The sequence below is a fragment of the Furipterus horrens genome, unplaced genomic scaffold, assembly GCF_987537825.1.
Source record: "Furipterus horrens unplaced genomic scaffold, mFurHor1.1.pri manual_scaffold_9, whole genome shotgun sequence".
Taxonomy (NCBI): Eukaryota; Metazoa; Chordata; class Mammalia; order Chiroptera; family Furipteridae; genus Furipterus; species Furipterus horrens.
This window is the reverse complement of record NW_028327179.1, coordinates 18448598-18469707: the sequence shown is the minus strand read 5'-3', so window position 1 is coordinate 18469707 and position 21110 is coordinate 18448598. Positions and strand designations below refer to the sequence as shown.

General features: G+C 39.5%; 1 protein-coding gene across 2 annotated transcripts in view; it reads left to right on the top strand.

The window, feature by feature from the left end:
* The window catches only part of LOC150001369 (histone deacetylase 9-like), a 465158-nt gene that overhangs the window by 290277 nt on the left and 153771 nt on the right, over positions 1 to 21110 (top strand). The window contains exon 3 of one of the 2 annotated variants that reach the window (XM_090287130.1): positions 16336 to 16398. In XM_090287130.1, coding sequence (XP_090143256.1) covers positions 16336 to 16398 — 63 coding nt within the window. Of the gene's footprint in view, positions 1 to 16232; positions 16399 to 21110 lie in introns of those variants that run through there. The other variant, XM_090287131.1, reaches the window with a different exon arrangement.

The following is a 21110-nucleotide window of genomic DNA, read 5'->3' as shown; positions in this document are numbered from 1 at the left end:
GACAGCTACCGCCCGCCTCAAGCTGGGCAGCCCCCAGCCAATTAGGTGCTGTCTCGCCATGGCTCACCTGCCCCACTGGGTGCGTGGGGATCAGAGAGGCGTCTCTTGAAAAGTGGGCCACAAAACACTCGCACCAGGCAATTCCAAGCAAACAACAAGAAAGAAGCCTCCAGCTCTTTGCCTCGCTAGCTGGAACATCAGGACCATGTGTCCCGGACTTACTGCAGACCTTCCGTGGATCAATGGTGCCAGGAAAACCGCCGTCATAGACAGGGAACTGGCACGACTAAACATCGACATTGCGGCTCTACAGGAGACCCGGTTGGCCAATAACGGAACTATCAGAGAAACCAACTACACCTTCTACTGGCAAGGGAAGTCTCCGGACCAACCAAGACAGCACGGTGTTGGGTTCGCTGTGAAGAACACGCTTGTTAACTCCATAGAGCCACCCACAGGAGGCACAGAGAGATTACTTACCCTCCAATTGTCAACAACTTTCGGCCCAGTCAGCATTCTTAGCGCGTATGCCCCAACCCTCTGCGCCACCACTGAAGAGAAAGAACAGTTCTACCATGCACTGGACGAAGCGTTATCCAAGATCCCCAGAAGTAACGCTCTTTATCTCCTTGGAGACTTCAACGCAAGAGTAGGAGCCGACCACATGGCCTGGCCCACCTGCCTCGGAAACTTTGGGAGAGGAAAGATCAATGAGAATGGTCAGCGACTGCTTGAGCTTTTGTGTCACCACGGCCTGTGCATGACAAACACATTCTTCAAGTGCAAAGAGATCCACCAGGTGTCATGGAGGCACCCCCACTCCCGCCACTGGCACCAGCTTGACCTCGTCATCACCAGAAGAATGGATATTGGCAGCACCCTCCTCACCCGCAGCTACCACAGTGCAGACTGTGACACGGACCATGCCCTCGTGGTAAGCAAGGTGCGCATAATGCCGAAGAGGTTGCACCACTCCAAGATGAAGGGTCGCCCACGCATCAACACCAGTTGTGCCAGCAACCCAGTTAAGACCCAGCAATTCATCAACAAGATGGAAGATGCACTCGGCGAGGGAGTGGCGGCAGATGACATTATCGAATCCAATTGGCCACGTCTCCGCGACGCCATATACAACTCCGCCATTATTGCTTACGGGAAGAAAGAGCGGAAGAACGCTGACTGGTACGAGGCTCACTGGGAAGAAATGGAACCCGTGATCGAGGCTAAGAGGAAGGCCCTACTGGCTTACAAGGCCACGCCCACTCCCAGTACACTTCAAGCTCTACGGGCTGCCAGGAACAAAGTCCAGAAGACCGCCCGCCACTGTGCCAACACCTATTGGCTAAACCTGTGCAGAACCATCCAGGAAGCCGCCGATATAGGCAATGCACGAGGAATGTATGAGGGTATCAAGAAGGCAACAGGCCCAATCCCCTCCAAGATCGCCCCCCTTAAGTCCAAGACAGGTGAGGTCATCACTGACCAGGAACAGCAAATGCGGCGGTGGACCGAGCACTACCTCGAGCTGTACGCGACGAGGAACACCGTAACAGACACTGCTCTTAACGCCATCCCAGACCTACCAGTCATGGAGGAGCTAGACACCCCACCTACTGCGGCAGAGCTCAGCAAAGCCATCGACCGCCTCGCTTGCGGGAAAGCACCAGGAAGCGACGGAATCCCTCCAGAAATCCTAAAGAGCGGGAAACCAGTCCTGCTACAGCCGCTCCACCATCTACTCTGTCTCTGCTGGAAGGAGGGTTACATCCCCCAGGATATGAGAGACGCCAACATTATCACCATGTACAAGAACAAAGGAGACCGCAGCGACTGCAACAACTACCGGGGCATCTCTCTCCTCAGCGTCGTCGGCAAAGTATTCGCCCGGGTCGCTCTTGCCCGCCTGCAGACCCTTGCTTCCCGCGTCTACCCAGAGTCCCAGTGTGGCTTCAGAGCTGGCCGATCAACAGTGGACATGATCTTCTCCCTACGCCAGCTGCAGGAGAAGTGTCACGAGCAGCATAAACCACTCTACCTCGCCTTTATCGACCTCACGAAGGCGTTTGATCTGGTCAGTCGAAGCGGACTCTTCAGCTTGCTACGGAAGATTGGCTGTCTACCACATCTGCTTGCTGTGGTCATGTCCTTTCACGACAACATGCACAGCACGGTGTCCTACAACGGCGCAACCTCTGAGGCCTTCCCAGTCAGCAGCGGAGTAAAGCAGGGCTGCGTCCTCGCGCCTACGCTGTTCGGAATCTTCTTCTCCATGCTCCTCCAATACGCCTTTAAGGACTGCAGCGAGGGTGTCTTCATTCACACCAGATCCGATGGCAAGCTCTACAACCTGGTCCGTCTACGAGCCAAGAGCAAAGTCAAAGAGGTGCTCATCCGTGAGATGCTCTTCGCCGACGACGCAGCCTTGACATCACACTCCGAAGAAGGACTCCAGCAGCTAGTCACTTGCCTTTCCCACGCATGCAAGGAGTTCAGACTAGCCATCAGCCTGACGAAGACGAACGTTATGGTTCAAGGCACAGGGACTCCCCCATGCATCACCATCGACGGATACACCCTGGAGGTTGTCAACGACTTCACTTACCTTGGGTCCACCATCTCGAGCTCTCTGTCAGTCGACTTGGAGGTCAACCGGAGAATCGCCAGGGCAGCCACAGTTATGGCCAAACTGAACCGGCGAGCGTGGAACAATTCCAGCCTCACTGAGAAAACCAGACTGCGCATCTACCAAGCCTGCGTACTCAGCACTCTCCTCTATGGCAGCGAGACATGGACCACCTACGCAAGGCACGAAAGGAAACTCAACAGCTTCCACATGAGGTGCCTGCGACGCGTCCTGCATGTCACCTGGCAGGATAAGGTCCCCAACACCGAGGTGCTGAAGCGAGCCAATATGAGCAGTTTGCATGCAGTTCTTAGCGAGAGACGCCTCAGGTGGCTCGGCCATGTCAAAAGAATGGATGCAGGCCGTATCCCCAAAGACCTCCTCTACGGCGAGCTAGCAGAAGGCCAGAGGATGACAGGGCGCCCAAAACTGCGGTTCAAAGACATCTGCAAAAAGGACATGGCACAATGCTCCATCAATCTCAACACATGGGAAGTTCAAGCAGACGACCGCCTAGCCTGGAGGCTCGCGGTCAGGCAAGGTACGTCACGCGCAGAGGCTGCGCGCAACGAGGAGGCGGTCCAGAAAAGATCGAGGCGGAAGCGGCGTCAACAGCAGCAACAACAGCCATCTGCCTTCACCTGTAACAAGTGCGGCAGGGATTGTCGCTCCTGAGTCGGACTGCACAGCCATTCTCGGCGGTGCAGATAGACTCTCAGGAAGCTACGCCATCGTCTCTCGAGACGGATGGCTGCCGATGATGAAAGTTTTCATATATATGTGGGCCTAATATTTGTTGGTCTATTCTCTTATTTCTCTTATTTGTTTATATTTAAACAATAATACATTGTTTTATAACTTAAGAGATAAGTTTTGAAGGGTAATAAAGCACATGCTCAGTTCGATCTCCTTCAAAATTGTCATGGCTTTCCTTAGAGTGTTATTATTCCATATAAATTTTAGAATTAGCTTGTCAACTAAAAATATTATTATATTCATATGAAAATTAATATTGATATTTTTCCTATCCTTGAACAAAATATATCTCAATATTAAATTTTTATTTGTTGTCTTTAATCCATGTCTTTTTAAATGGAGAACACTTTATCTAGTTAAACATCACTCAGGGCTATTATTAACATTATTACTTACATTAATTTAATAGTATGTAATATGTTAACGTTTTTTTATATTTCATAATATTGAGTTGTGTAAGTAGTTCTGTGTGTCAGCACTCAATTATACTAGATTAAAAGGCTTAGAATAGTTGTAAAACTGCTAATTTATTTTATGTCTTTATAATATTTATAAAAGTATTCCTTATTCTTTACTTTATGAATTCATCTCTGACTTTTCAACTGCAAGATTAGGGTATTTTTAGCAGCACCCTTTCTTTCTTTCAATTTTTCTTCTAATCTGTTGCCAATTGACTTTTTAGAATTTTGTCTAAGATCAAAGTCATTTGGTTGCGAGTAAGGGTTTAAGACATAATTAATCAGCTACTATTATTGATCAAATGCTACGTACCAGTGTTTGTGTAGGCATTGTATATGTCATTGCAGCAACACCCCTACAGGGATGTTTGATAATAGCCAATATGTAGGTAAAACTGAGGTTAACTTACCCTGGTCATGAAGTTGGAATGTCCTGTAGTGAGGGTTGAATCTGAATCTTTGCCTTTCTCCCTGTACCATTTTGCCTCTAATACATAACAAGATATTAAAATTGAAGTTTAATAAGAGACATCATGCTGAAATAGTCCAAAGCCAGACAACCTGATCGTGAGGCAGGATCAGTACCCTCTGCTGGCCGTGGGTCTTGCTTTGCCAGTTTTCGGAAGGATGGATGAGTAGCAAAGAAAAAGGTCCACAGGAGCTAGATCTGGAGAAGTCCTCCAAGGTGATTGTGGTGGGTTGAGAAAAGCGCCTCCCATATGTCAGAGCAGGGGACTGAGGGAGAAGAAACAAAGAGAGTTTTAAGATGATCTGTCTTTTCTGCTTCAACTCATGTTCCTGTAACAAAAATTAAATCATGTGTGATTAGTAAATAGAGAGTAAGAGTATAAAGTGGATGTTGGTTCACATGTGATTTTATTTAGACATTCGGAACCAGAAAAACGGAAAGACGAGAATAACTTTCAGTAAAAGAGGGAAAGGATTGTCTGGTTCATTGCCTACAGAAGCCAGCTTCCATAAGTCCCTGACCACAAGACAGATGCCCAGCCTTCCACAGATGTGGGCTCAGGGCAGGGCCATGTCGTCTGAGGCCTACCTGAACTGATGCCCCTGCCTCCACACTCCACTTCTCATTGGCTCAGCACCCATTACTCCTCCACCTATGGATTGTCCTATGCATTTGTCCATCCACTGCGGCGGCCTCTGGCCAAGCTGAGCTATGGTTTTTATTTCTTTATTTAGGGCGTGGGGGAGGGGAGGCCAACTAATTTCCCCAATTAACAATAATATATATTAATAATAATGTTAGATAATGATGATAGTGGCATAGTTACAAAATAACGTAGGCTTTAAACAGTTTGCTGATAACCCTGTCATTTCATAAAGCAGTTCTTTGGGCCACATATTTAACAGAATAAGAATTTTCTCTGGAATGCAGTTATTATGTTATAGCTGACATGCATGTATTGTCATGGGCAATTGTGTCCTTCATGGTGTTCAAAAATTATAAATAAAAGACTTAACTTACTTGGATATGACTTTTCGGTTGTTCAAATGTGTATTCTTAACCAAACACTGCTGTGAACTACTGAACGCTATTGGACAATTCAATAAGGGCTCTCTTTGGTTCTGTTTACTTTGAGTAGGAGAATTTCTGTCTCTAAGAGTCAGGTTTTACCCCAGCATCTATTAAACAACCTAGAAATTTTCTCTTTTTTAACTCAAGGCTTTAGGAAGATCATAAAATGTCTTGATATGATACATCTGCATCGTATTATATACTTTATTACATAAAGTAAAGCAAAATTATGTATAAGAAACTGATAGGAATCTTCAGCTTCTATCTCATCTTTGCCATATGAAGTGAATTCCAGCCTCGATTTCTTGTCTGGCATAGTCTGGAATGCTGGAATTTCTCTTTTCGATGGACCACATTATGACATGATGATTTTTGTCTGGTTGTTACTTCCCCACGTCAAGACCCTGGCTAGAAAAAAAAAAAATGATTGGGTTCTGTGTCTGTAAGAGCCTGTGAGTCATATTAAGTGCCAAGTATTTCTAAATGGGTTTTGTTTTTCTCCAGTATGTTCATTCAATGCCTGTTTCAGTTGTGTGTTCCAGAGGCATGATCACACAGCCAGGAGCCTCTCTGCTTCTGACCAGGCTCTGCAATTTCTCTGCAAAGCTGCGGCAGTGGAAAGGATCAGACCCTGCTCTTTCTGGCAAGAAGAGAAGGAGTCTGGGTCTGAACTCCAAACAGGGGCAGAACTATGGAGCTGATCTTTTGCAGTGAATACCGGTGCGCCCTGTCCTTCTGTTAAAGGGTCTCCTTGAATGCCACATTTCAGGGATGTGCTTCTATTTCCCCTTGTGTTGATGTTGTTTGTATTTTTATCTTGATCTCAGCTATTTATTTTCCAGCAATAAATGCTTGAGATGTTATTCTACTATTTAAGTATGAAAAATTAATATGACAGATGGATAAAAAGTCTATTAGAGACCTAAAAATGCTTTTATGGAGAAATACTTTTTCTTCATAATTATGACATGTTCTTTCATATTTGTGTTGAGCCCATACTTATTATTTTTTCTGGAGCAGCATGACACATTTTCAAGGACACAATGTTAGGATTCAAAGGACACGACTCCTATTCCTGGCCCACAAGATCCAAGTGTCACGGAGTGCACATTAACTAACACCCAGGTTGCCACACAGCCCCTCTGGTTTGGCTCACTTCATGTGAACACCCAAGGCCCTTCTTCCCAGAAGCCTTTGAAAGAACCAGTAGTTGTCAAAGGAAACAATATTTGTTGAATAAATATAGGAAACTCTTAAAATTAAAAACAGAACAAAGGCTCTTGTATTTTTAAGGTATTAGTCAAAGGGTTACTTTGACTGCTACAATAGTTTTCTCAGTAAGAGAATTAGCCAAAGGTAAAACCTGACTTATGTATTTGATATATGCTACAAAGGAAGAAAAAATAAGAGAAAAGGGCATGAACACTAATGGGTAGGAATTATGTGTTTAGGTTTGGGGGCAAGAAGAAAATTGACATCTGATTTCTCCATGAGAGGGCAAAAGCATTGGAGATAGGTGGGTGAATAAGTGTCTCAGAAGGGAGGTAACTCTTGCTGACTTGAGGGAGAGATCATTTTAAGCTACTAGAAAGGACATTTGTAAAAGCACTGATACACAGATGGGATTGTGAAGAACCTAATGAAAAAATGAAGCAAGGTTAAAAAAAAAGTACAAATAACCCCGCAAACTATTTGAGAGCAGAATATTTTGGTTTATGAAGTATGTCAGTATTGTCATGATCATAGGAAAATCTTGGGAAGGAGCTAAGCAGGGTGGCTCAGTTGATTGGAGCATTGTTCTGTACATCAAAAGTTTGTGGTTGTGATACCTGGTCAGGGCACTTACCGATCAATGTTTGTCTCTTTCTCTCTCTCTCTCTCTCCCCCTTCTTTTCTCTCTGTCAAATCAACAAACATATCCTCAGGTGAGGACTGAAAGAAAGAAAGAAAGAAAGAAAGAAAGAGAGAAAGAGAGAAAGAGAGAAAGAGAGAAAGAGAGAAAGGGAGAAAGAGAGAGAGAGAGGAAGAGAGAGAGACAGAGACAGAGACAGAGAAAGAGAGAAAGGAAGAAAGGAAGGAAGGAAAAGAAGGAGAGGAGGGAGGGAGGAAGGGAGGAAGGAAGAGGAAAGGAGGAAAGGAAGGAAGGATGGAAGGGAGGAAATTCTGGGCAGAATGTGCTTGGAATCAAGAGTAGGCATGTTATCTAATGTGTCTTCTTAATCAATTCACCCATGTGAAGAATCTTTATTCTGGGAAGTCAGAATTGCTCTTGGATATACGTAGTGATTTTTTTTCCCCTCAGGAAATATAGTTATTTAAATTTTTACAGATAAAGTTATTTCTGTCTTTTCTGTCAAACTTTTTAAGACTGATGCTACATTGGTAATTATGTAAAACTTTAAAGTTAATAGATTTTATTATTAGAAAAACTGATTAGATAGCAAGACTGCCTATACATTATACTTAATAACACAGATTCAGAATTTTGAGTGTCATCTTTCTTATCAACTGACTTGAATGATATACATTTGGAGTCTGAATGTCAATGTACTCTACTATTCAATGATTCAAACATCCTTGTGATACTACAATAATCCATGATTCATTTGAAAATAGAGAAAAGAGTACCATAGGTTTATCCTAATGACTGGGTAGTAAAAATATGGCTATAGTTGTTACACCATGAGATACAAAGGTAGTTACTTTAATATAGACCTGGAAAGAAATTATGGGTTTTTATTTCTCATCCTCCCTATTGGTTTAATTTTTCTTATATAATGCTATATGTATGGTTGATCCTGTTTTGAGAGGAATACATCTTTTAAGTGAAGTAAAATACCTGAGGGTTTTAAATGTTATTTCCCGCTAGTGTTTCCTCCCTAACTTATAAAGGGGACAGCATTAACTTATGCTTGAGAATTCCCTGTCATTTATCCCTCAGAACACTAATTACTCTTACTTAGACTTTAGTTTCCTTTAACTAAGATTGGGTTCCATCAAGTCAATACAGAATTATGCTTAATTCAAGTAATCAAAAAGTAGTAAATTTTTACCCAACTAGGGTCAGAATTTGGCTTCCAAAGGGTTTCCTCTATTTATGAGAACTACTGTTGAGATTTCCTTCAGTCCTTCAGATATAGCCAAATGAGAAAATAGTCTCCAATTCATTGGGAAAATAAAACATGGTATTGTTTCAGTTGAAATAACTAATGTTAGTTACCAGATTTTAACTACAGAGTCCCTGAGATCTAGAATGAAAAAAATTATCTAGGCGATATGTTGTGGATTGAAGATATCCCCAGGTTGAAATTAAATGTCAGGCATGGATATAATTTACTCTGGACCCAGTGAAGGTTCTGTGTTTTGTGTGAGTGTTGTTATTAATCTATGTTACTGGCATAGACCATTCACTCTCTTATTTGTTATTTCCACCTCTTATTTCACTGTAGGAATCAGTTGTCAAACACACATGATTTATCAGCCTGGAGAGTGATATTAATATCATGAGAATTTCCATTCTAATTTTTCTTATCTAAATTTTATATACTTATTTTTTTTCCAGTGGAAACGAGTGATCTTTATATTCTACTTTAAAATGTATAGCAGATCTTGAGAAAAAGAAACTATCTTAAAATGAAGTCTAAGTAGGCTCTCAGTTGTTTACTTCTTGATTTGTGTATTAATCATGTGCTATAATAAGAATAACTACAGTGTATTGATGACCTATTATGTTCTTGTCATAATGGTAAAAAAATTATATTCACTATTTCTAAATATTAACACTGCAAGGCAGATATTAACATCCCCATTTTTAAGAAGAGGAAATTGTGACTCAGAAAGGTTAACTTATTAAGCTATGCAGCTCATAACTGGCTAATAAGTGACAGACACAGAATTCAGGTCAAATTCTGTCAGAATTCAGGGCCTCTTCTCCATCCTGTTAGCCACACACTTTAGAATGTTATGTAGTTGCCTTCATATAAAAGAGATTTCATGATGCTCATGAATCAAATATGAATTAATACCTAACGCTATCATTTCCACAATTTTCATAATATATCCTTCTATGATCTTGAAAATATGTGAACATACGGCCCCTCCTTCAAAAGGCTTAGACCACGTAGGATCTCTTTAAAACTGAAAAAGAAACCCTTCATCAGTGAGCATGCAGAGTGGAACATCTTTTGATAAGAGCTTTGATGTTTTCAGAGGAGTCATGTCACTGTGTCCTGTGGAGGGATTGCAACAGGAGCCAGGTGGCTGTGCGACAAAGCTAAGGAGAGCTGAACGAGCACAGGAACAATGGTGAAAATTTCTGAAATTCATTTTTAGTACAAATAGTTTCAATGTAGAAGTGGAACTGCTGTAAGTAAACACCCTAGAATCTTAAACTTGTAATTTCTTGTGTTTAATTCTGGGAAAGTAAACCAAAATAGAGTGTATAATCCCTGTATTTTATACTAGAGATATGAAACTTATGTATAGTTACAATATTGTTCTGAAAAATATTGTACGTACAGTAGTATAATCATATTTCTCTGATGGGAATAGTGATTGTGTTGAGTGTGTGAAGTGAGCTCTTCTGAGAGAGGAAAATGGAATCCAGAGGCTGGATTTGGGGAAGAATTGGCAGGTAGAATGGGGTGGGGGGTGATGCAGAAGATGGTAGAAATTATTTGCTTGACATTTATTTGTGAAAACAGGTATGAATGGAAGTGTAAAATTATCAAACACATCATGTACATTTATGTAATTCACATATATTCATTCGACCAACATGTTTAGAGTGTTTATAGTTTGCTAGGCAGTGTGGAACAGGCACATGGATGGATGACATTTCCTGTTCTTGAGTTGCTGAGGTCTAGTGTGATGAACAAACATGCAACCAAATTACTACCATGTTCAATGATTTATGTTACAATAGAGTTAGGTCTTCTCATTCATGAGTGCTCATGTCCAGGGAGCTTTGCCAAGGAGGTAGTGCTTGGGCAAAATTTTCAAGGATGAAATGGACTTACTTCTTTTTTGCTCTTGAGAAGTTGGTGAACCAGCCAGGGCTGTGAATTCCTTTCTGTAAACTTACAAAATGCAAGACTTTTCTGTGATAAAGGGAAAGGACAATCCAAGAACTACATTGTCTGTAAACACTATACTTAAAGGGAAGCAAATGATTTAAATAAAAGGATATAAAAATATCAATCTGGCAAGTGTGAACTAAAAGTAAGTCTGTTATACTAATTTTGAGGGTAAGGGACAAAGAAAGATATAGTCTGTTAAAATTAAAGGAGTTTTCCAGATAGAAACAGTGGAAGAGCATTCTGGATCAGATGAACAGTATATGCAAAGGTAGAAAAGAAGGAGGGATTTGTGAGGGTAATACCAAGAAATTGGCTGTGTCGTGAAGTTTTAAAAAAGAAAGTAAAAGATTAAGTTCTTAAGTCAAGTTGTCTTGAGAACTTGAATGGCCTGAAAAATCATGATTCTGTCCTTGTCACTGAAACAGGGAAGATTTCATACCCATGGGATCTCTGATAAACTTAGTTGTATGGCCAATTGCAAGTGTTTGTACTTTAGTTATATGCCATTACTATAAATATTTTGATCAGTCAAAAATAAGTAAAGTATGTGTTGGGTTTTTGCTATTTCTTAAATTTGGTAGTTGGCACCCAACTAGATGGAATTATGAAGTCAGAATTTAATTGCAACATTTAAAAATGTTGCTATTTTCAGAGGCAGGCATTCTGGCATTCTCTTGATTTAACTTGGTGATTGAAATGGTTTGGCATGGTAAATATCAACTTGACCTTTATGCTGAGAAATGACGTGCAAAGCTCTGGGTTGATTTTTTTTTCTCTGCCATAATTTATATTAGCATGTGGAAATTACTGTTATCACACATCTCAAATGTAGGATTCATCCAGATGCTACATATAACTATTAATTTTAGTAATCAGAATCCCACTTATTTCCAAGATGATAAATATTAAAGGTGCAGCTACTTTGTAGAATAATATAAATATTTGACTCCTACCAAATAGCCAAGATCAGAATGCTAATTTTACTTAAGTGTAATTCTCTCAGAATTTTTATTTTCATAGCCCCATAACCAAAAATGGTGTTTTGTCTTGAAACTAAAATTTCTATTAAGGCTCTCCGGTCTCATAAATACCTTGTATATACAAAGTTCAGTAAACATAGGATGGTTAGTCAATATTGGTTCATATTTCAAAATCAATGCTGTATGAAAGAGAAATGGTCCTTCTTTGTCAGTGTGAAACAGTACAAAGATTTGTATGTATATTTACATTCTGGTACATTAGCACATACACTAATGTGAAATAGTTTTTCCTATGTGAAATATTAGTTTTAGAGTCACAGAAATAAAGATTAGCTGTCATTTGGCCCTGTCCAAAAAGCCCATGGAGATAGTTGGTCTATCCCAGGAGGTCCTCGACACTTGGTTCTGCTGTCTAAAATGCCCACGGAGACATTTTGTCCACACCAAAATGTCCTTGAAATTCAATCTTGTCCAAAACTTCTATGAGCATATTCGTTGATATTGTTTTTTGTTTTTATATAAAATAGCTTTATATAAAACACACATTGCTGAGATGTTTTCTCAAAACATGCTCTTAGGTCCAGGCAACATTTCCTAATCTTAACACTGTTTTTTGCCACTTAGGTTGTTTTCATGAGTGGAATCACTTGTATCTTGAGTATTTACTGTTTAATAAGAACTGATGATGTTCCTTCAAGGGGTAAGACATTCAGGTCAATAAGCTATTTAGTTCAAAATAAAAATTAATATTGTGTACTTTCCTTCTCCTTTCTTATCCTTGGGAGTCTGTAGGAACCAAGTCTCTAGCCTTCAGGCAAATGTATATAATTTTATTTCTGTGACTATAGTTTGAGAAGTGTGAGGATGGGAGAAGAAATACATGAATGAGAGAGTGCGTGGAGGAGTTCCAGTTTTTGGTGAATAATTTGTAGCTTTCCTGTAAAGCACAATTTAGTATTTTAGGCAAACGCGTTTTAAATCCTACTGCATCTAAACTGTAGAATCATAAGATTTGGTACTGTGTGAAAAGTCTATGCTTGATTAGAGTTGAAGAGAGGATAGATTATTATGTAAACTAAGTTAAGTTATACAACCTTCTTTCCAGTGGGGTCTTCAGCCATCAACTTAGCCTGATTTGAGAAAAGGTTATTGTGAACTAGGAATCTAAGGATATTTCTGGAAATATTTTTGATGCCATATACGTATTTTATATGTTTTTTTGTTTTGCCTAAATACTTGGATAAGAAGAATTAGAATTATCATAGTCACTTTTAAATGACATTTTACATTAGGATTTGATCCCCATTCCCATTTTCTATTAAACTGGGGACCTGTTTTTTTTTCCCTATTGTTTTGCACTTTATACTTGAAGAAATGTAAACTATAATGTTAGATCAATTTCCAAAATATTTATTTGACTGAATTAAAATTTACTATATTAAGATATTAAAAACTGCCAATCTATTCTAGCCTGACATTTGTATTAGTTTTTATGGTTCTTATAATATAAAATTTAATATCTCTTTTCCCCAAGCAAATAAATTAGTTTTGTAAATGCCCATAAAGAAACCTAGACACATTTCTTTACCAATATTTTTGAGATGCTAACTAATTTTTGGGAAACATTAACTAAAAATTCCAAATACTTAAGTTCTTGGATAATGAAACTATGGTAATCAGTATACTTGGTAGTGGTTTTAATGCAGTTTATTTTTCCTTTCAAAAACAAGTAGTATCTATTTTATGATAATTGTCCAAAGTTTTTTCACTCTAAGTTTTCATTATAAGGAGTTGAAATACAAGACTGCTAGTAGGGAAAAATGATGAAATAATGCAGGGATGAAATGTAAATAAACCTCAAGTTAAATAACTTGGTCAAAATAAATAAGGTACATTGTTTGTATTATTTCATGTGGAATACCCTTTCCTGGAACCTCTGAGAAACAGGATAATTACTAAGTCATTCCTTTGGAGTTTTATTTCATTTTTTATGATTATAAAAGCTTGGAGACTTTTGTAGTTAGAGGGGTACAATTTAAATTTAAAATGACAAAAGGTATGTGAGCACATTATAGCAATACTGGGATTTATGTTATCAGTCAGACATTTATCACTAGTTTTGCATATTCTGTTCAAGCCACTCTGAAACAATTAGAGAGTGGTTCCATTTTTCATCCGTAGATAATATTAAAATTATTCTGAATACTTATCTCACATAATTATTTGCATAATTTTAGTTAGGGACAAGATGGCCGACTAGAGACCGTGAACACTTGACCTACTTAGTTAGAAGTGATCTATTAGACACTAAGCAAGACTCTTTGGTCATAATACCGCCAATGAGTGCTTTTCCAACCTTCAGCAATTCTTTTCGCTTTCTTCACGTGTAAAATAGAGAACTTGTATTAGATGAATGGTTTTCACTCAATTTTTTAAAATATAAGAAGTCGTTGTTCAAAGGAAATCGTAAGATACCCAAATGTAGACAAATAACAGTGTGGCCACCCTGCATGGGGGAAGAGCCTTTTCTGGATGGAGAACTGTGTGAGTCGGGTCCCAGGTACTTTAGCCCCCTGGGGGACAGGGAGTTGGAACACCACTGTAGATAATTTCTGAATTTCTGCTACGGTCTGAAATGCCGTGATTGGTTATATCATCTCTGCAGTAAATTGCCATACAGTATTTACCGTATTGCCATTCTTGAATCTTATATACCCATATCTTAACTGAGTGAAAGTTCACCTGCAATACCAAATGGAATTAAAAGTATTTTGTTCCCACTGACAGGAACATAAGACTTTCTTGTTTAGCTTAACTAAATGCAGTTTGGAATAACTTCTTTTTATAAATATTTTAATTTATCTGTCCGAATATAATTTTGCACGAAGTAGGAGTTAATCTGTGAAAGAAGGAAAATTCAGTGCCATTTTCTTCAGCAGTGGGTTATCTGCCTAATGACTTAACAGGTTTCCTCCTTTCTGCCAAAACTCTTTTGTACTCTTCTCTGTACCCCCTCTCCCCCTGCCGCGTTGTTGACTAAGATCCCTCCTCCATCTGATTGTACTGGGAACCTCAAAACACTGCTTTTTCTTCTCCCATCTTCATTGCTACTAATGCCTTAGGAATCACATTTTCTTGCTGATCTAGTTTAGAACAAGGAGGAGAGCTCCAATGACCAGTGGACTATCACTTTCGTGTTTGCCCTGGGGTAGCTAGATGCTAGCAACCCAATTTGTGATGCAGAATTATTTCTCTTACAGCAATGGCGTTATAAGCATACACCAGCGACTGTAGAATTCTTAGTACTGTATACTATAGTTCATTTACTTTATAGGTGAATCCCCCAGTGTGTGTTGGTCAACTGTTAGAAATGCTGTTTCGTTTAGAAAAGTGAGGTCTGTATTTCAGGCAACCAATGTAGAGATGAACGCAGAACATTCATAGTTGGGGGCTCATCATTTTTATTTATTGATTCACAGGTGCATATGTTCACATCCATCCATAAGAAAGGAGCCACACTTTCTTTTCCTTTTTCAGGTCTATGGAATTTAGCCTGAGAGGCTGAAAAACAGGTCTAAGCTGTTTTTTAAAATTTAAACATCATAGATACGATACAATAAAATTGATAGTGGGTGCTGCCATCATATTCAGATTTGTGAAATGGACAATTGCCTCACATAAGCAGCAAGTAAAAAATCAAGCCAGTCCTTTATAAACATTTTCTTCTGGAGTGTGCTTATTTTCCGAAGCTACCTCTATTAAATCTCCTGTCAGTCTTGAAACTAGAAGGCAGAAAAGCTTCTAGTGCTACAGCCAACTGCAGTGTAGCCAAAGAAACAGGCAGCAAAAATAGAACACCAGGATTGCTGTGCGTGGGTGAGGCAGAAACCACATTATGAGCAAAAGCTTCCAGTATTATTTTAGAACCAATACAGAGCTCTGCACTTCTCTCCTCTCTCTTCCAAAAACACATAGTACAAAAATAAAATGAAATGAAATGTATGTGCATTTGCCCTCTTAGAATTATGTTTCTTAATTTTTTTTTTTTTTTTTACCTTCCTTTCTTTGGATCCAGATCACCAGTTTGGAAACACAGTGTGTAAAGCAAGCTTGGAGGGAGGAAAGAGTTAATTGCTTCTAAGACCCTGCAATAGAGAATTATAGTTTGAAAGATAGAGGCTGGACAGCTGGGTTTGCTGGGGTATTTTTAAATGCATTAATGCAGGCTCCAATCACTCGGCCAGGCTTGACCTATTTTTGGCTCAGGCCGACCATTGTTCTATTTCTGTGCCTGTGGGCCATGCTGTTGTTGATTCATATGCAAATGGATTATCACTAGGTTTAGCCAACTTGAGCTGAGAGAGACCAGAGAGGGGGGAAGACACACACGCAAACAGATAGGAGAAGGGCACCAGCTGAAGCCACTTGCAGGACTGACGGTGCTTGCAAGAAAACTCTAGCAGCCTGAAGAACTTTAAGCCAGGTTTAATTGGTTTCTTTTTCTCGTGGGGGAGAGTTAATATTTTTCTCCTTTTTCTGACAAAGCAATAACCCTGAAGCACATTCCAATTTCCCACCTGCTTTTAGTTTTCAGGATAAACCTAAACTCCAGAGAGTCATAGCATCCACCCGGTCCTTTCTGCTTTGCACACAGGTTGGTAACATGGGCAAAGTGTCCAGGTCTTTTAAAAAAGTGTGTGTCCATCTGAACAGAAAAGGAAATCATTGTTGAAGTTGAGTCTCTGCTGCTTCTCCTCCGGGAGGAGGAGGAGGGAGGACCAGCGAGGGCAGCTCGTGGGGCCCCTGCACTGAGCAGAGATGAATCTTGCATGGAGCTGAAGTAAGAGTGATTGCAATATGCTACAGACAATTTACGAGAGTGACTCGTGTTTTTCCACAGATGGCGTGGCTGGACGGGAGCAGCTCTTGGCTCAGCAGAGAATGCACAGTATGATCAGCTCAGGTAAGATCCTTTCCGAACTGAGACATTGTACCCACCGTGTAAGGGGGCTGGCGTGGGAAATGCAGCTAAGAAAAGCGCTTCTTCAGGCTGTGCTGCTTGTTGGTGTGCATGTTGCTGTTTTCTTGGTGCGTCTGTAGGGTTTATTATCTTCGATCCCTTTCATGACTGATTCTGTGCATATTCAGTCTGTTGAGGGCCGGTTGCTTCTGAATGAAATCGCAAAGCTTCTGATGCAGGTTGGGACCGAGAGAAAGTCAAATGTAGTTGGGGGTGTTTTGGCTTACTATGCAACTAGAAAAGGAGATCGGTCCTGACTGGAAGCGTATTCTAATGAGACTTTAAAAATCAGGTAAGTTCATATTGAGGCTTCAGCTTACACTGCAGCTCATGATTTTGTATTTACAGTGTGCATACAGAAGCTCATCTATTTATAGACTTGCCTTCTGAATTGTGTTTGCTACAGAGTTGTGAAGGTAGTTTTCATGTGGCTTTTTCCCATCGGCCCAAAACGAAACTATTTAGGATGAAATAGAATTATTATTAGTGGATGGCTATTTTCATTTTCTTCCAAGCCATGTGGGGAGTCTAGCATTGTCAGTCAGATGTGATGCTATAACACACTTCTAGAGGTGTTATATGCAGGTGCAATGTTTTAAAGAACAACAGTCTCAGATTCCAATGTCTACTTTCCCTGTGTATGTGCTGGCGCCTTCAAGGAGGTGTGCTGATGAGAGATGAAGCTTGTCAGCTCAGCTTTATCGGTTTCTGTCTGTTAAAAGAGGAGACTCTCCAGGCACTATCACTTATTTGTCACTGCTGCTGTTCATGTTCATTTCCTGTAGCTAGTTCATAAAGCTTGGGGTTTGTTTTGGTCCTCTTCTGAATGCTTCAGTCTATATTGACTTAAAGTTCTCCCTTACCTCCGTCAATAACTATAGATCACCACCTAGACTTCCATGATAAAAATGCAGCATAGGGCAGTGTTTCCTTGATAGAGCTAGATATGGAAAGAATATTCCACAGGTTGGCATGAAGTGTTTTAGTGTTGAACACCCTACACTCCACAGTTCTACGTTTGAAGCAAGTTTTCTTTAAACCTCTGTTATGATGATTTTAGGATTCTTCTGTTGACCCAGTCTTTTCATGGAATAAGAATAAAATATCAACTTTGTACAATTTGGTATGGTTACACTTAAGTGACAGGGATTATATTAGTTACTAGTGCCCACTTATCTAAAGCACACATGCCAGAATTTCAGTACAGTTTTATTATTTTCCTGGTTGTAAATTTGATAAGAGTTGGGGAGGGGTCAGCTGGTGTAGAACTGACCACTTAACTTAGCATTTTATTTTTTAAATATGGACCAACTCTTTAAAAATAACAATTTTAGAGATCTTTTTATTATTATACTGTATCCTTTTGGTCCTCATCTTTCTGCCACAAGTTCAATATTTTCCTCATACAGTAGAAACAAAACCAGCAACTGTCTCCAGACATTGACTCTCCTTACAGGTGTTTACAAGCTTCACTGTTTCTCAGTGTCTTTGATAAGTGTATCTGACTTGCCTCCGACTTCAGCTGAGAGTGTCCTCTTTCTAACATTTAATGATTTTTATACAAAGCAGTGACATTTTCAAGTGGGCAGTGCTTGAAACTGTGCACACTGTTGTCAGTTCTGCAGGAGGCAATACTGAATGACAAGTGATGTAAATTGATATTAACTCCCACTTCTGTCTGGTATAAATAAATAAACTCCAGTTTCTATTTATTCTTACCATTTGAAACATAAAAACATTTGCATCCTTCCTATCATGCTGTGTAATGTTTAATTTTTTAAATATAATATGTCCTTAAGTTTAATTAGCCCAGTCTTTATTGTATACTTCTGAGGAAATGGCTCTAGAACTTGGAGTCATCAGGAGGATTTTACAAAATAATGATGCCTGAGTTCTAGAGTTGCCAAGTTAATTGGTATGGGAAACAACCAGAGTATTGGGATACTTAAAATCTTCCATGCAATCCTAGGATGAGCAAACTTTGAGTATCACAGATGTGAGGGAGAGGAAGTGATGGTAATGCCAGTGACCCATGTCGAGAGGGTTTGCCCTTTAAGTTAATTTCTGAATTAGGGGTGTGTTTGTCTTAGTTTAGTTACAAATCTTGTTCAACCCCCTTTGGACCAGTGGCATGGATGTGACTGATGAGCTTTAAATGGATGGAGTCTTTGGAACTGAAAGAGAGGAAGGATATATGGTAACAGTGCAGAGTGGTGGAGAGAGCACTGTTCTAGGAGCCCAAAGCTCGGTGTTCTGAGAGCCCTGCTGCTAGCCCATTGTGTGACTGGCTTACTCATCTGTAACTTGAGAAATAACGATGTCCCTTTGCTTACATCTTGACATTCATGTGAGGTTCAAATGTAATATCATGTTATTAACCTATGTGCTCTCTATTATTATTACTGTTTCCCATGAAGAAACCTGAGCTCCTGGCTCTTCATGGCCTTGCTCCATCTCTCTGATCACCACAGATGACTTAGACTTTATGTCACATGGGAAAATGATTTTTTGTTTTGATAGTAAGTTTTCTTTGATTATCTATAAGTCTGCTATTTTTTCCTGGTCTGATAAGAACTAAATTCTTTCCCTGTGCAAATTGTGATTGTAAATCAGAGTAGCTAGTGTGTGTGCAGGTGTGTGTTCTGTGAAATGTCTCATTACATTATAATCAAAGGTAAGCAAGTTGTAGAATATGTAACTAAACAGTGAAACCCTAACTGCAGATTACTTGAGGTTGTTTAAAAAACTTTGTTTTCTTGTTCGCCATTGCTTTAGAGTTCCTATTTATTATTCTAGTTATATTGGATACTGTGAATTAATACAGAAGATTTTTCTCCAGAGCTCTTTATATGCTACTAAATTTTGTTTTACATGGTTCCATTTTTTCCCCTAATATTGACCTGCTCAGGCTTGACATCTTACAGAGAACTAGGTTCTTCCATGTAGTCTCTTATTGTCTTTTTAGTTAAAAAAGCTCTATAATAATGAATCTTGGAATTCAGTAGGAGCAACGTATTTTGCCATATTAATGTCTACTTCTGTGGCAAAAATAAGTGATAACTATGGCAGAAACTAAAGCAGGTACAAATATTGACTCAGGTGCCTAAACAGTGACATGTTGGACAACAGAACTGTCCACACAATATTGGAACCATTATGATGAGAGAATTTCCTGGAATTTGTACAGCATTAATGTAAAATACATTGACAATAAAGAAAACATTTTTACTATCTATTCTTTCTTTTTTACTTGCTATTTATTTATCTATCTATCTACCTATCTACTTATTTTCACTATGTATTCTAATTTTAGGGTATAAAAGAAAAACATTTAAATCTAGATCTTTGATGGAGAATGGCTCTTCACCCTTTGAGAACCCCTTTTCTCCTTGGTGTGTATCGCTGAGGGGAAAGGGACATTTTCGGTTAGGTAGTCACTTATGTCTACTTGGAAAGCAGAATCTAATTATGAAATGTAAGTCTGTGAAATGCTCCTGTCATGTCAATAATCACTTCTGGTATTCCCCATAATTACTGTTTTGCTCTTCTCTAACTCAGGTTATCTTCACTGATGAGGCTGTTATCAATTTGAATATTTGATAGGAAACAATCAAAAGGCTAATTATAAATAGGCCCATTGAAAAGGGGGATAGGAGTGAGTATTTTTTACTTCTGTGGACAGCGGTGGCATAATTGTTGTTATGTCTTTTAAGGAAGAAGACAGAAATAAACTCAAATTGTGAATTTAAAAAGGTGACTTTGATTTCGGAGATGGGAAATTTGAAAGTGTAGCACATAATTTCTCACCTGATAGTGTAGTGATCCTAAAATAGTGTAAGCCAGCAAAGCAAACGCCCCCCCCAGCCCCAACACACACACATGCTTGATATTAGCAATAACTGAGCAAAGAAAATGGTATGAGCTACTGCAGTATACCTCAGAGACGAATAGTCAAGGAGAAAATGGAAGCAGGGGTCCTTGATCAGAACCAAGAGACCTAACAGGCCCCAAATCCTGGGTCCTCTTAGAATTTTACTGACAAGGTGACAACTTGCTGAAAATTCTCTCCAACTCTAGAGAGAGGCAAACTGACTGGATATCCTCTAGGTTTAAAAAATTGTTCCCGTTGCTCCTTGTGATTGGGGAATAGTAGAAAGGCCTTTGGAAAAGAGCTAGTAAAATGGAAGAAGGTGAACGAACATTGCCTCTGTGGAAAAATGAAGACTTCAGAGCAGCGGTTTAAATTGGGAAAATAATCTATAATTCTTTGCAATAAAATACCCTTCCTCAACTAACCTCAGAGCCTCCCCCAAGAAGAAAACATCAACTCTATGACTCCGTGGAATTGTCTAATAATTGCTTCTTATGACTAGAGCACCTAACTTAATAAGAACACAAATTCTGTAAAACAGTAACTTTAAGATTAGATGATAAAATGATGGACTGAAATGAAAAGGGATATTTTAGATGCAGGGAAACAGATGGAGAATGAAAAAAGCATGACAATTATAGAACAAAAATATTTATTAGAACTAGTAGGAAACAGAATAGACACCAGTGGAAATCTTTACCAACAAAGAGGAAAACAATTGGATAGAAGTGAATAATAAGAAAGACAAAGACAATATAACAAAAGATTACTTATGTCCCTAACA